The sequence below is a fragment of the Apostichopus japonicus genome, chromosome 22 (genome assembly GCF_037975245.1).
Source record: "Apostichopus japonicus isolate 1M-3 chromosome 22, ASM3797524v1, whole genome shotgun sequence".
NCBI lineage: Eukaryota > Metazoa > Echinodermata > Holothuroidea > Aspidochirotida > Stichopodidae > Apostichopus > Apostichopus japonicus.
The window spans coordinates 11,135,931-11,153,100 of NC_092582.1; the positions used below are offsets into that span (position 1 = coordinate 11,135,931).

At 36.1% G+C, this 17,170-nt stretch overlaps 2 protein-coding genes across 20 annotated transcripts in view; one reads left to right on the forward strand and one right to left on the reverse strand.

Moving 5' to 3' along the window:
- Positions 1-1,209: 1,209 nt before the first annotated feature.
- Positions 1,210-3,357, reverse strand: LOC139964218 (uncharacterized). The gene has a single exon (XM_071965643.1). It carries the CDS (start codon positions 3,054-3,056, stop codon positions 1,953-1,955), a length of 1,104 nt encoding a protein of 367 aa, XP_071821744.1. The 5' UTR covers positions 3,057-3,357; the 3' UTR covers positions 1,210-1,952.
- Positions 3,358-5,590: 2,233 nt separating this feature from the next.
- LOC139964219 (spectrin alpha chain, non-erythrocytic 1-like) overlaps positions 5,591-17,170 on the forward strand; it is a 70,717-nt gene continuing 59,137 nt past the window's right edge. For 10 of the 19 annotated variants that reach the window (XM_071965650.1, XM_071965656.1, XM_071965657.1 and 7 more), the window contains exon 1: positions 5,592-5,752. The gene's annotated coding sequence lies outside the window, so the exon portion shown is untranslated. Of the gene's footprint in view, positions 5,753-10,795; positions 11,029-14,646; positions 14,806-15,223; positions 15,374-17,170 lie in introns of those variants that run through there. The other 9 variants (XM_071965649.1, XM_071965644.1, XM_071965653.1 and 6 more) reach the window with 4 other exon arrangements.

Consider the following 17,170-nt stretch of genomic DNA (forward strand, 5'->3'; position numbering starts at 1 on the left):
GTTGCGTTAGCTCTTACGTCATGTAACAATACATACTGTCACATCCTTGCATCTGGTGACTATACCAGCCTGTCTTGTCACGTGACATCTCTCAGAAGCTATGGAGCACGAAAAATAACTTCATTAGAAAAAAAATGTAAATAACAATTAACATTTTGGGTAAATCTTAGAATTTTTTAGTAAAGTACAAGTTAACCAAATTCAATTCAAATTGATTTCTCATAGGCCCTATTACCACACAGAAGAAATTCGAAAACATAGTTCAGTGGAAAACATACAATCATCGTTCACAGGAATGTACCAACTAATAAATTTGACAAATGACCCTGGTTTTGAACCCTCAGGGAGAAACAATGGCCGCCTGAGGACATGGACAAAATCAGCACATCATTTCTTATACCTGCAGTCTGTAATATGTTGGTGTATGGAACATACAGTATATATACAAATGAGTAAAGATACAAAATATGACAGAAATCAAGAATTAAAGTAAGCAGGTATTTTATTGCACTGTATTATACAAAAGAATTGAACAATTGATATATAGAACGTATACAAAGAAACTGATGTGTATGTATGACTCTTAAGAGGAATCTTTTGTAAGAACTGTAGAACAGAACCACACATACTTGACATAAGCAGTGTACAAGGCTTAAAGTCACACTGTTCAATATACTACATTGTATAGTAACTCAACATGAATTAGAGTGTTAAACAAGCAAGCTGGTGAATCTAATCTAATTGTTCTTTCTTTATCCTCACAGTTGAAACTATACGGTAAGAAATTATTAACTATACCGACCCAACAGCAAATATAATATCACCGTGGCAGTTCACAATTAAAATGTTAAAGAAATATGTGTTATCAGATTATGCATATAAATAAGTTAATGATGAACATAACACACTGATTTTCACACACTTATTAAAATGGGTTGTTGTCAATTTATAAATTTGCTCCGATATTATAAAGGTAAAGGCTCTAATATTTTATTCAATAACAAAGCATCTTTTGGAGTAAAACCAATCATTATTGAAAAAAATATATATGTATAATTGTGTTTCTACTAGTTCCCATTAGGCACAAATCATGGCCTACATAAAAAAGACTTGGTTGTGTTTTGCAGAGGCATCTATATAGCATATAGCCTTCTTTGCATATATATATATATATATATATATATATATATATATATATATATATATATATATATATATATATATATATATATATATATATATATAAATATATATATATATATATATAATTTAAAACAAGTTTAATTCATAACTATTAAAACCTCTGTATACGAAAATATCACTTTAGTTTAATATATCAAAAGCGTGTAAATATAATTTCTCTGGAACTAACAAATGATGTCATTTGAATGTATATGCGCCACATGATACTGTACATTCTTCTATACCCTATACCATAATCAGTAATTATGTACAGAAATTAAATTATTTATAGCACTCTACCATAAACCTGCAGGTATACTACACCGTGAGGCGGTAAATATATATATAACAAAGATTCAGATGTTCACTAATTCCTGTTGCAAAGTGCTCAGTACACAGAAGTACAGTAGAGCAAGTACAAAATATAGTCTACTTATACGGTAATTTACAGCATCTTGTTACTCGAGTTTCACGCCTGCAGTGTGCGGCGATCATCCCCGAATACTGAAAGTCGAGTAACAACATGCTGTAACTGGTAACCGTATAGGTAGAATATATTAATATATATTATATTACTATATATATTATATTAATATAAATTAAAAAATATATATATACATACATATATATATATATATATATAAATATATATATATATATACATATACATATACTTATATATATATATATATATATATATCGGTTTGTCTGTTATTAATTTTAATGAATCCTGGATTGATTGCACTATATCTCAGCTTCACAGGTTGTGTCTACGCACCTTTTCCATAGAAAATTGGTATAACACCGAAATTTACTGAATTATTCTCGAAATATTTAATGAGGGAATCAGCTCGAGCGACAAAAATGGCCAAAAGAGTATTTACATCGGAAACAGCATGGTGTGCTTTATCAGGGAGTTGACCAAACATGTGCTGGTATACATCAACCAATTTGTATGAATATCTGCCTCCATTTCTTCTTGGTGGTGATGGGGTGGCCAGTCTTAATGGGTCATCTTTGGTTGGTATATAGTCAACTCTGCGAGGTCTTTTATATGAGTCTGCTAAATCAAATCCCTGGGATCCTCCGCATGTTCTTTTAACCCGTAAACCAGACTGATGTTGGTCTGGCACATCAAGTTTTCTATCATGATCTTCCCTAACAATAATATGCTGGGCGCGATCATGACCAATACATTCTGAAGCTCCTTGGGTGCTACCCGGCAGCAATGACTTCGAGAAAAGACATCTTGCTACAGATGTCCGTAATCGCTTCTTTTCTGAACCAGCCATGTCGATTGGTGAGTTAGCTAACTTATAAGCTTGGCTAAATGGAACATGCCATTTTTTCGGTAATTCCCGTTTCACGTCCAAGCCATCATCTAAATCTCTGAAAGCTTGAAGCGTGTCACCGCACTTAATATCCAAGATTGGAAAATTGTAATTTATTCCCTTTAATTCCGCTTTCAACAACGGGAAATCAAACTCCATTCCATTGTGCGCTATCAAACAAATCGGTCTAGCTTGTCGAGTCAAAAACAGCTTGAGCAGAGTAGCATCCAACTCACCGAATTGTCTTTTACAAGAACCATTAAGGTTAGTATTGTCTAATCCTGAGAGTTCATAAGCAACTGAATGAACAGGTTTTCCAGGATTCAGACAAATACTCAAGCTATCTGTAACTCGCGGTAATTTTGGAGTCAGTCTGATACCGACCGTGGTTCTGATTCGTGAGACGTCTAACAATTCCTTGCGATGTACCGCAGTGAGGCAAATTTCGGTCATTTTTGGTTTGTCCATGGCGAGAACAGCTGTTGATTCTATATCCAAGAAAACAAACGTCTGAATTGGATTTCTCTCAAGAGGTTTTTCCATAATTTGACACAAAGACAAAATATTAAAGATTGACTAAATTGTTGAGCTTTGCAAGCTAATGTTTCCCTGTCTTGGGGCAGCACAATGATATACACTTGCAGTCCATTTCCTTCATATAATCATACATTACGTCGCCTCAAAATAGTCGAAGGGAAATTCTGCACTGAGTGGCTGTCGCTCTTTCATCGTGCTGTGCATAAGATATCATTAATGACGTCATCAAAACAGTTTGTCATTCGGACTGGTTTTTGGCAAGTAGCGACAAGTCTTTTGTACGGAGCTTCACAATAGACATGAAATATCGATAGCATCTAGGCCATAAATAGGCCTAGTGCAGGTTTATATCGGGTAAACATCCATTTCATCTCATTGTTAGTTTTATACATATATGGAAACGGATTTAGCTTTAATAATAATTAAAGGGATATTACGTTTTTCTATAGTTGATCGCTCGATTAAATTGCGGGAACAATTTTCTGCATATCCGCAGGTCAAAACCAGGTTCTATATTATAGGCGAATACTAATTTTTTCCTTCAAATTTGGTGATATCTATCTAATGAATGCACCTAATTGTCAGTAGCATATTTAATTACTGATTCCGTCATGGTAATTGAGTTGAAAATGTCCGTTTTGCATTGAGGATATATTCTTGCAATTATGTAGCACGTTGATGGAGTTTAAGAAGGTGTAGTATGTTTCTAATATCTAAGTGTAAATTTCTAAATCATGAGATCTCGAAATTAAGAATGTTTAGATGCATCTTACAAGGTCTTGTAAGTGCCATTTCCGGTAAATTGGGTCGCATTTTTTGGCAATAATTTCTTTCTACGCTACTCTAGGCCCAAATTTATGGTGGCGCTCCGCTTAGTGTCATGATGGTCCATTTTGGGAAACGGTCCACCAACTACAAAGTTGTTACAAATAAAAAGGCCCAAGTGTGATACGCACGTCAAAGCACTATTATGTAACATTTGGACGATAATTATGTTTCTTATCGTTCCTTAACTGTCCATGCACTTAAGGATCCTACCAAGGCTACGGCCCTGGTCGAAGTATCTTTATTTTATATGTTTGCAGGCACGTATGCAGGAATTTGTCAAGGGAGGGGCGAACCTGTAGGCAAACTAACAGAGCCGTATATATGGCTCTGCAAACTAGCGTACCGCCACCATAAGTTGGCGCGAATCGTACAAGAAAAGTTTGGCCGAAAATGCCTCCCAGATCGCTGGAAATGGCACTTCCCAGGCCTTGTAAGTTGCATTTAAGCTTTTTCTATTTTGAAATTACTAGCGATATCATAAAAAACATACAAAAAAAAGATGCTCAAGGGGGGGGGGCGGTCGCCCCTTCGCCTCCCCCCTTGGCTACGCGCCTGTATGTTTGTATGTTTCAGAACGTGTTTTATGTTTTATGAACGTGCCCAGATACTCCAATAGTGTTGCTTAAGTGCACTTATGATATCATATGCATGTTGTAAACATCTGTATAAGTGACAAGATGATTATATTCTTGTGCAAAGTTTAAGTATGTTTCCGTTTTGGGTTTAAGTTTCCATTTTTTAATCATGATATATTTATGCCCTAAGTCATGACACCCGGATGTTAAATAAATAAGTTCTTAATTTAAATCTAATCATTTGCATATTCGATAATTCGACTTTTGATAAATGATATTTATGACTGACATATATCAATTCAGGGACCAAACAGAAGCAAACTTGAAGATTTCTAGATGTGAGTCCGCCCCTTAGGTACTCCGCCGGGGCTTCACCCCTGAATGCGGCGCCGGGCCCCACCCGATAAAGGCTTTGCGCCAAGGCGCTCACGGACTACTTAAGTATATATCTATGTTCAGATAATCCCCCCCCCCCTCCCGCGGGTTGAAAAGATTGAAAAGTAGGGGCCACGGCCCCTACTTTTCAATTCGGATTGACGCCCCTGATTATAATTGGGGGATGGAAATCTTTGATGGAACACCGGCCATGCTATAGCTGATCCACTTTCCGCAGGGGTAAGGCATTTATCTGGTAAAATCACTTTACATTCAAACAACCATATATATTGAGATTTTTGAGGTTGTCATCTAAACGTTGTGTAAAATATATTTTCGCTCCCATGATTAGTGTGTCACATTGTCAGCCACCATTATGCCATCTCTTCAGTATACGTCATACTGTTATAATGTAATGGAAATCATAGCTGTCGCCTTTGTTTTCTTCATCTGAACAAGAAGTTGTAATTCCATAACAACTCCTAGCTGATCTGAATATATATATATATATATATATATATATATATATATATGTTTACAATTAAAAATTACCTTCCCCACCCCTATACAATATCCGTGACATCGATCCCAAAGCTTACCCCATCCCACCAATGCAGGCTTTCCACATTCGTAATTCTAGCAGCTTGGGACTGCATGCCTGGTCTTAGCCTGCCACCCTCCCTGCCATGCACATGCCACAACATACATACATGTATAAAACATATTGTTACCTTATAGTACATATTACATGTTACCTTGCCTATGATCGACGTGCAGACTGCAATATTATAACGTAACAAGGCTGTCAATCTGTCGTTTACAGTAGGTACAAAAAACTAAAAATTCAATCAATGGACAAACACTGAAACAGTAGTAAGCTGCAAAACGGTTTCATCTCCACAACTTAACCATTAGTATTGCAAGGTAATGATGACTACAACTATATTTTTAAAACAAATTGAACATTTATTCTGTTTGGCCTCACATTGGGGTAGATCAAAACAATTTTAAGATGTAATTTTCCAGGTATTTAAGTTTAACAAAGTAGCCTAGGCTTAACGTTAGGCCAAGGTTGGGCTTAATCCTATTCGAAGTAAAATGTAAACTGGTCCAAAGTCTAACATTAGGACTTAAGTTAGCGTACTAGGGCTACAGTATTGCGTTAAAGCTTGCAATGCATGCGTATAAATATGTAGTAAGTAATCAAACAACGGCAGCGTATTTTTTTGGCCTAACATTTGGCTCATTCAAAAGAAACATTCAAACAGAAACAACCCTTTGCTAGTGCGTAGGCCTATATAGCCTAAGCATAACCTTAATGTTAACTGTTACTTTTAATGTTAGACAATAGTGCTTAGCCTAACCATTATTTTAAGGCTAGTACTTAGTAGTGAGGTATCCCTACCCAAAAAGATCGTTTAGGACATCCAGATCCAATGCATAATGAGGCTTTAATGTAAGGCTGTAAATAGCATAAATCCAGTAATGACTAATGTAAAGAGGTTGTCATATACCTGAAAAGGCCTAAAGTTGGGGCCTATGCCTAACAAATACTAACACTAACAGGCCCCTGGGTAGTATTACTACTACTAGGCTGCTTAGTAAGGATAACCATATGTGTAGGAGGCTGGGGGGCTGCAGCCCCCCCAACCAAAAATGTTTGTGAAAATTCAGGCAATATGCTGAGAATTTTTCGAGCACCTACTGAAAAAAAAATTTGCAATGTGTTTTTCAATGGTTAAACTGATATTATTATGATCAATGTTATTGTAACGACTTCCCCAATAATTATAAGCAATATGGAAGGGTAATAACACGGCAATTGATTGTATGTTATTGGCATGCGATGTAATTACCGATGCATGCCTATGCGCATGAAAATTTTTGGATATACTTTTCGGGCAAGTCGTTACAGCCCCCCGCCAAATCAAACTGGGCTCCTACGCCTATGAGGATAACCCTACTCCCAGGGTAAGCATACATCCTGATTAATCAGGATTAGCGATCATTAGCCCTTTTTGGCAAGGTTTATGTACTGTCCCGTTTTGTGTGTTCTTAGTGATCTTCAAATATAGCCCTACAGTGTCACTGTTTTTATATATGAAAACCAAAGTACACATGTATTGTGCATCACTCTACTTGATCATTATGGAAATATAATCGTTCCCAACACAGAAACATTATTGATGGCTGTATATTAGCTACACAAGTTGACGAGGAAAGCAATGTAACATTGACTTTATAGAACTTTGCAACAAAAGCTAAACTTAAATATTAATGTAACTAATTTCTCAATACTACTTTAGGTACTGTAAACTTGTAGCTATGCTAGTAATTTATATGTTTCCCACTGTAAAAACCAAAACTTTTCTTCAGAGGGAAAATGGTACCTTAGACCCTTCCCCAGGAGACATTGTCCCACTTCTCAACCAAGAAAAGATTGTAAACTTCAAAAGTCAAATCAATTGATGTGAGATTTCAGTAATGCTGTTAAAAAAGAAAAGGTGCTAATCTTGAGATGTCATATTTTTTTGCAAGTTTAAGCTTAAAGCTATTGCCATAAATGTTTGAATTTGTGTTCCAACATATTAAAAATGCCAAGAGGCTTTCTTTTTCAATTTAACCGAACATGTAGTATTTTAAGTTCTCTTGCATGTACTGTAGGCCTATATATGTACAAACTTAGGCAAAGCTATAGATATGATGCAGATTTGTTGCCCTTGCATGATGGGAGAGCCTTTTTGGTGTGTAAATAATGAACAGTTTATTAAATAATGAAAATTTTCAGCAGAAACCCAAACCATAATAGCATGCAGGTGTATGTAACTTCACTCCCATGGCCTAAGGTGCCCAAATGAACATTTTGGCTGTCACTTAGGCTACTAAGCATTGACTTAAACTTTTCACTTTTCATAGTTGTTCAGTTGAAGCTGAAATGGAAAAATGAGAAAATCACCTTAAAGTGCGTATTTAGATTTTTTTAAGACATTTTGATGGACTTTTTTGATTATATATTACCATAACTGGGAGGAGGAGAGGGGGTCTTGATGGGGGCAGTATATGCCTCCTTGTGAGTTCACCTTCTTTTGAACTAATCTATTATAGCTTGGTAGGATCTACTATTGGATTGATATGAAAATTTGTCTGATGCTTTACAAGATCAATGGTAAAGTAAAACATAGATATATAAATGCCTTACTTTATGAACTTGTTTCTTGCGGCAGGTTCTACCTGTCAGCAACAGGAGTCTGTGCATGAATTTAGTGAAGGGTCGTGGGAATAGAAGGAAATGGGAGGGGTGGGGTAGGGGACTTGGTTGGTTGCACATGGTAAGGTACAGTATCGTTCTTTGAGAAGTGTATGGGATCTGGGGTGGTATTGCCCTTCTCATCAATAGAAAGTTACACTGTTCATTGCTGAATGTATAAATGCATATAAATATCATATGATTCGTAGCAGCTTATTGTGCATTGGGTTAGGAAATTTGTCACACCTAACAAGATTTACTCAATATAAGATGAATGATTAATTAACTCCATTTGATTCTCCTCATTTCAAGTGAACTATTTCATTCTGTACTGTGTTGAGATGGCTTGAACAGTTCTCAGATTTAATTGAGTTTGCTTTTGTTAAATACAGTCATTTCTATGCACAGTGCTAGTGGTGGTTAAACTGGAGAATGAATATATCCTACAAGTTGTGTTATTTTGTAGGGATGCACCGGATATCCGGTCCGGCCGGACTATCCGGCCGGATAGTGAGGAATTATCCGGTTCCGGCCGGATATTTTTCAAAATCGGGCCGGATCTTTTTCAAAATCTGGCCTGAATTATTCCTTAAAAAGGTGTTGGTATTAACTTAAATCAATGTAAACTATTTCCAAAAATTAATAAAAACATTCAAAGTAAGGAAAAAATTAGGTTTAACATGTTCAATTTAATTTTCTCAATGGTCTGACCCACTGTTGCTAAAGATCAATCAAAGTAATACAACTACTGTAATAATATGAAGCTATATACAATAAATACAGTTTGCAGTGAAATCATTTCTTGCAGCCTTCATCAGTTTAATATTGTGCAGTTAAAATAGACCATTCATATACTTATCAGTCAAAATACCGTTCCATCGAATCTTTACTTTCCCATTATTGTTGGCATTCATGTTTTCTCTGAATATTTATGTGTGAAACAACCTCTTATATGGTTAAATACGTCTGAATTTTTTTAAATTCCACAAAAACCACCTTCTTTATAATATGTGTATACCTCACCTAAGATTTGCTCCTTGTTTCATACTTCTACTTCTTATTAATGATTTTCTTTTGTGTAATGAAAAAATCCGGTTCCGGCCGGATCCTATCCAGCCGGATTTCATGTACTATCCGGCAAAATCCGGTTCCGGCCGGATCCAAAAATTTGGATCCGGTGCATCCCTATTATTTTGTACATGTATATGGTCAGTGGAACAATATTCCCATGCTATGCATAGGAAAGACCGAACCCTACATACTGTAGCAGTTTGTGCTGAAAGTTTGTGTTGGAAGTAACATTGAAAGCCTGTGATATTTCCTAAATGTACTAAAAAAAAATTTATAGCTGTTTGGGAAGTTGTCCATCACTGGTATCTGTATCACAAAGACCGAAGATGGCGGTCGGGTATGGGTCTCCTGTGCAAGTCATGTAATATTGTGCCCTTCATTATGTGGGTATGTAGTATATATAGTGTGAGATTGATCTCTGTATGATAATCTGTAACATTACTCACTATAAAGAAATAGAAAGAAAGAAGAGAAAATCCTCAAACTGTGTACAGTTAATGAAATCACTTCCCCATGTATTAAACACAGTTTGCTTATATATTATTTATTAATTTCATGTACAAATTCTAATGAACTTTGACTGCCATTGGTGTTTGTCAAGTTCTTCAAAAAAGAAAGAAAAATATCTCTCATTTCCTCCTACAATGCTGTTAGTAAGAAAACTGTGACATAGCAACCCATTGATCCAGTGATTTTATGTAAAGGATAGCTGAACACACACAGCAAAGTGACAAAATTCACTAATGAATCATTTGTAGACCATTAGGGTCTTAAATTAAAGCATGTTTTATTGCATTATACGGCACTAGTCCACATTACCATCTCATCTCGAGGCAGTTTGTCCTGGCAAAGCCCTCTTATGCTGTGTTAATCATGAGTAAATTTTCCTCCTGGTTCCATTTGACATCATCATCACCATGGTAACCACCGTCAGATGTTTTCTAAAACTTCATCTCATGGCTTCCATAATTGCAGCGTGTCTATATGAACAGTACATGCAGACACAGTTTCTATTTCTGAATAACGAAGCTCTGTCTTAATTGAAGCTGTTTCTCCTTGATATCAGTCTCAGATCTCACCTAATGAAATCCTCCTTTGTAAGAGTGGGTAGATGAAAACACATAATTTATCAGACAGACAGTCATACAGAGCTCTACAGTCCTATGATGGAATGCTTCTTGTCCATCCACTTGCAATTCCTGTACTAAGGTGTAGTTTTACATCTGATGCCTTCGATGACGACACTAATACTCGTCATGCAGGGATTCATGGCCTCAAGAATATGCAGTACTCGCTCAGTGCCTTTATCCGCTGTAGTCGAAGAAGTACAGTGCTAAAAGTCTGAAGATATTTATCATACCCACCGTGTCTGAGTGTTCGACATTGTCTTGACAGCTACCACGAATATTGAATACATCTGACATTGAAATATTTTCTAACTTCTTTACCTCACAACAAATCTTCAAGACTCTAAAAATGTATCTTTGAATACTATCAGATGACTTTCTTAAATGGAGTTACAGTACCTTATCCTGTGATGCGGGAAGTTTCCACATGGCTTTTGAAGATTCTGTCCTGATTGAAGATCTGCGACTCTCTTCACATTTATCTGGTCGGCCTTCCTGATGGATTATCATCAGTGAACTTTTGTAGCCACGAATGATACAAAACTTGAAGTGATTGGGTTTTATTTGCATAAACACCAGATTTGCCGTTTTGAGCTCTGACCGAGGAAGCCGAAATCCAGAGGGAATGCCAATCTGTCCGTTTTTGGACGATCACCCCGACTTATTTCTTCTCTTACTTTTTCTTCTGCTGCTTGTCTACTGCCTGTTCTATGCCTTAGCTAAAATCCTTCTTCGAATCTTTGCCCAATCAGCAGGTAGAGTTAATTTGTTGTTTTAGTTTGAAATGCTTTTTAGTTTTTACTTTTGTATGTGTCTGCTGTAATTTCTAATCTGTTTTTATGACTTTTATTTGTGCAAAATTGTTGATGGGTTGCTTACTTTGGTTGATGTTTTATGTTGTCAATTTACTGTATGATTTGAAACCTTCTACCCCTTTTTTACTTCTTTGTTATATTTATTACTTGTTTAGTAGTAATTATTATTATTTGGGGGGGGGGGAGGGAATCATCTCCTTGTTGCATGTTGTGTAGACTGCAGTACCTTCTTCTTGTATGCTCAATACATATATTCCTTATGTTGTGTTGCATCATTCAACTGTAGTTCTAGCTTTGTTGACTAAAGCACTGTCCACCGAGACTCTAGCCATTGACAGGTCCAGCCATCTGTAGGATGACTACTGTAGATCTTGTCAAGTCTCATTTGTAGATCCACGTTGGGGGGGGGGGTGGGGGAGATAGGTGTGTATAACGGTTTTAACCATTTTCAACAACAATGTGTAATAATGTACAGTATTAAATATCAACACAGGTCAATTGAAAAGACTTGCTTACTAAACAACCTTGTTTTCTATGAAGAACAGTGTAGTTTGTCCTAAATTCCATCAGCTATTTAAAATTTGAAAGTTTATTACATAGTCTACTAGCCTTCATATGGCAGCATTTGGTATATTATGGTGCTCTTGGGAGTCTTGGGAAAATTACGTGATTTTAATCATTGCAAGATTGGAGTGGTAAACTTACTGATACAATTCCTCCATGAATGCTAAGTGCACTTGATAATAGTAATGATAATAACTAATCTTATATAGCCCAGACTCCAAAAAAGTTGTTCAATGCACCTTACAGGTGCTGAAGGTGCAAAAACTAATAGTCAAGAGAATACACAAATTGGCTGTAAGATACATACATGTACCTCCTCCTTTTCGCTTTCCCCATCTCTCCCCTCCCCCCATACCCCCAGAAAGAAGTGTAAATAATAAGAAAAAATAACAAACTGTTACAGGTGCTGAAGGTGCAAAAACTAATAGTCAGAACTTGAATACACAAATTGTCTGTAAGATATCCTCTTCCCTCCCCAACCCCAGAAAATAGTGTAAATAAGAAACTGAATTGTGACGTAGGCAAATAAAGTGTTGTCAAGCGAAAAAACTGTTAACTACAGTTGGTGCTTGAAAGCAATTTTTAGAAGATATTCTGTATATGGGAAAGATGCTAAAGTTCCCAAATCTGCTCATATATCACCAGATTCTGAACTTTTCAGAACTAGATCACCGGGCTTGAATGGAAATCACCAAATTTAGCGCAAAATTTATCCAGAGTAGCAACCAAGACAGACCTATTTTGTCATCGGCAAAATGTGTATGACTTTTGTTCTTCCAAGGAAGTGTCTTGGACTCTTGGTATACCTTACTTACTTATACTTTGAAACAGATTATTCAAATAATCGCAGCTATTGTTTTCTTTATGCATCCAAATGGAATTTTTGGTGGGCGACATCATATTTTCTCCCACATTTTAAGCCGTTGGGAGAGGATACACATCCCTTCCCCATCCTCCACTCCCAGGAATTTGCCCCCGGTTTTGACATTCCTGTTAATGGTGGAGTTTTTTTCTCCCAAATTGAAGTTCAATAATACAATTTCTTTTTTTCAAACTAAGTCACTATCACTGGTCAGTAATTATCACTAGTCAGTAATGATCACTAGTCAGTAACGATTCTTGCTATACTCAACTTTTACTTGCATGTTGTCTAATAAAAAGAGTGATATGGAATATCCCCCTGATTATTCTTTCTAGAACTGTCCCGTTGTATTTGCCACACAGTATTTTGTGTCAAGTAAAAAGACAGTATTTGTAGCTCCTTTGGTCCAAATATGTGAATTTCAGATGCATTCCATCTGTTAAAATAGCCTGCCTCATAAAACGACCACAACAGCATCAGCATATTGAGAGACTTTAAACTACAGAAATTGCCCATCCCTAATACGTAAAATGTAGATTTACATGTGGGTAGCCCATTGCAGATGTTAGATAAATGGGCGTCAACAGGTGGGGGACGGGGGGGACATGTCCCCCCCCACTTTCAAAAGTGGAGGGGATATCATATCATTTGTCCCCCCCACTTTTCAGAGCAGTTATTAAAAAAATCACATGCATATGCGCGATTTTCTATCACAATTGCTGAGCTGATTCAAGTAGAATCTAACTTAAGAATCATTATCAATAAATTGCACTGGAAATTAGAACAGTGCTTGGCCCTTTATCCCCCTTCCTCCGATATTCACCCTCCCCGCTTCGTCCGAGACCTCTGATAAAAGTTTGTGCGATGTTTGAACGATGTTTTAGAGTGTTTTGTGGAAGCACCCCTTCTCGCCAGAAATGGAATTCCCCTTGCCCTACACTGTGAATCAGAGAAAACGACGCATTTCAACTTGAAAACAAGTCGAAGACCCCACCAGGAAGGTAATATCATATATTTTAGGCCCTACAGACAGTATTCTGCCTGTATGCAGGGTATTATATGATACCAAACTACCGAAAATATTTCGTTTGAGATGGACGCTGTGTAATTCGTTTCCCTTGGTGTCAGAACGGCATCTTTCTACCAGTACTTTCTGTCGGAATTTAGTTTTGTGAGACAAAATTTCTCCTCACAGATCTGGTTCTGATGTAACTAAAAACGACCCAGGAAGGCCGTCTCCTGCGATCTAGGGGGTCTTATGTACCCAAAATTTTCTGGTACGCTACGCGCCAACCAATGGTGGCGCTCCGCTTAGATAGTATAGTGTCCCCCCCACTTTCTGAAACCTGCTGACGCCCATGGTTAGATATATCCAACATGTATCCATTGTTCACCTTGTCCCACTCCCCCCTGCCTATGCAAAAAAATATGTCAAATATAAAGTACTGCCAGGTGGGCTCATCCCAGGTCACGAATCCGGCAATAAATCAGTTTCTGACACTTTGATCTCAAATTTTCCTCAAAACTTTAATGAATGATCTCATTCACAATACAAAATATGAAGACTGTTTTTTAGTTTTCAACTATCCCCTGTGACCACAGAGCTACTACATAGAAAGCCCACATCAATGTGTAGGGTATTTAGCACAGCTGTCCTGTGGTGTTCTTTTTTAATATCATAAATTTATATCTATCAAAGATGTATTTATATTATAACATTTATAATATAAGTTTTGTACAGAGGATCCATAGTAATTTAACTGTTAATAACTTCAGCGTCTTCAAAACTGCTATGTTCAGAAGTAGATTTGAACACTGCATTATTCCCCTGCAGTGCAGGATTATTCAGGAATCTAACAGTTAGTCACCACAGACTACTGTTGAGAATATCAGCATTAGACACCTGTAATCTACTTTATTTCTACCCGCTCATCTCTACAGATATATGTCAGACTAGACTAGCCCTTAGGAGCATAAATTATGACAATTTTTTATTATTAAAAAACTACCACTGCACAGATTACACTGTGTAACTGCCTCTCTGTGTCTGACTTGGCTTTCTCATCAATTCCCGCTGTTCATAATAAGTGTGCATGTACTACCCACATTACTGTTTACTGGGCTCCAATACAAACATTCCATGCAGGTCAGCTGACTGCTGCACTGTACATATACATACAGTATATGCAGTGTGAAGCTCTTTTAGTCTGCCTGTGTACGCCCAGGATCTCAAACCTGGTCTGGGCAAATAAGGATTCATAATCAAAACTAGGAGTTATTCTCATTTTCAGGTAAGCACAGAACAGTTTTTGCCTAGAATTTTCAGGGAAAATTTAAGTTTAGTCTCTATATTGGCAAATTTAAGGAAGAAGCTTTTGTTCTTTTTTTCAGAATAGAATTTAAAACATTTGAGCAGAACGTGTCTCCAGTTTGGCAGTGCTTGACACACCCAAATTTATACTGCTCTTGACTCTTGTGTTATATGTATGCATTACACACTATACATGTAGCTGTATTGATTCATTTGTGTGGGTTGAAAATATATGGTACACCATTGACATTCTTTTCTGCCAAGTGTCCCAGGATTGTGTTTGCTTTGGTTGGTAATTCAATGAATGGACTGTACTTTGAGCTTTTCAAATAACTGTGTTCTGTGTGGTAAGTGAAGTCTTTTGACTCTGTAAATCCGTTAGATTAGTAAGCAGTGGACTGTATCTAAGCTAGTGTATCAACGTTAATCATAAGTGTTAGCCGTATGAGGATTGTTGCATGAGTATACAGATGCTGCAGATTGCTTTGTAAATTTTCTTGGACATTAAAATAGCTCAGAAACTTCAAACATTTATATTTCATCTGATGGTAGGTTATTCTTTGTAAATGGAATTATCAAATTTCTGTTGAGAGTTGGAAATCACATATATGCTTACATATAATTATAAACCATACAGCTCTATTCAAGGTTGTACCAGTTCTGTTAGTTTGTTGCTTTTGTGAATTTATTTTTCTTTTTAGTTAAAACTGTATTCCTAGTGTAAGTCTTAGTTTAGTCATATGATTAGCATGTCTAATTTAGGAAATAGCATATAGTCTTTAGCAAGTACTATAGTTGTTAATAACAACAACAACACATGTACACCTACATGTATATGGTACTGGTCAGTACAGTAGAGTTAAGAAAATATATTAATAAATAAGAGAGGAGGCAATCATCTTGAGATCCTGTTTATTCCGCACGTAGCAGATAGTGGTGATATAGAGTGTCCATGATCCAATTTAGTAATTTGGTAGTTCCTGTGTACGCTTTATTGATGTGCTCAAAATGTAAGCTGCTCAATCAACAACCAAACGTACTGTGTGGTTTCAGTTGAAGGACTTTTAAGGTAATAGTTAAAACACAAAATTAATTTATATTATTAACAACAAAAAGAGCTCTACAAAAACAGAACTTTAAGAGAGAGAAATTACTTGGACTTTGTAAAATTTGAGAGGTACATGTAGAGTGCAATTGACCAAGTATTTAACTACAGTACCATTGGTGTGTAATTGTAGTTGATATAATGTAATATTCCTGTGTTGTTTTACCATTACCAATACTGTTAACTAACAGTGCTGGAAATAATCCAAAGTGCTGTTTTAAAGGGGAAGGTAGAGATATTTTAGTCAAATGTACAGTATTTTGGAACAGACTGGTTTTTAAAGTATTGCTAAGGAATCAGTTGGAATGCAGGATAATTATTAATTAATGAACATGAAAATGTTGACAGTGGGTATAAACACTATTTATGGTGAAGAGAGCAGTTAAAGAAATTCAGTGCCTGCACACCTTTGAAGTTATACCTGTCTATATATTTACTTTGGAAATAAACTGGTTTGTAACTTTTTGTACAGTAGGTAATAAAAAGAATCACTCAATTGAAAGATAATGAATGAATTTGTATCGATTTTGTTAAATTGATAAAGTTATTTTCTTTTTTCTGTAATGACAGCTTTAAAATAGTTAGTTTGTACACACCTTTCAGAAGACTGTTCTGTAGTCATACATACTGTATACTTTAGACCTTCCTACTGTAGTTCTTACAGTACTATTGTAATTACAGAATCAGTTAGAATTAGCATATATAGTTAAAAGTAACTTGTATTCGTTAGTGCTTAAGACAGCTTTCTTGCAGAATTTCTGTAAATTTAGGAATTTGTGAAAACAATGATATCTTGATCTTCTTTAATATCCTTGATTATTGTAAGCAGCTATTTGCAGTTTGTCGAAAATGTTTTTTATTAATTAATTTAGTATATGTACCGTGTACTGTAAAATTGAAAATAAGATTGTAATCGATCCAACTGAGGAAGCTTTCGAAATTGTGAAGGTTAATGAGCAAGTAATTAATTTGATTGAATGTTCCACATTTACTCCCTTAGCCACTTAACTAAGCAAATGCAGAGAACTAAGATAAAACCACCAACTTTAAAAGTTGACATTTTTGTACTGAACCCTTAAGTGCTACAACATCTAATCTTGCCTGTGAAGTACATTGTTACAGTATTTAGTATGGAATATCACTGAAAATTTATCAAAATCAAGGCTGAAACTGCAATTTAGGATGTTTTTCACAATAACGCTGAAAGTTCTACTGTACATGTCAATTGTCCATCTGTTGT

Bases quoted from the DNA above. Each gene is read 5' to 3' on its own strand.
- LOC139964218 (XM_071965643.1), bottom strand. From the start codon at position 3,056: ATGGAAAAACCTCTTGAGAGAAATCCAATTCAGACGTTTGTTTTCTTG.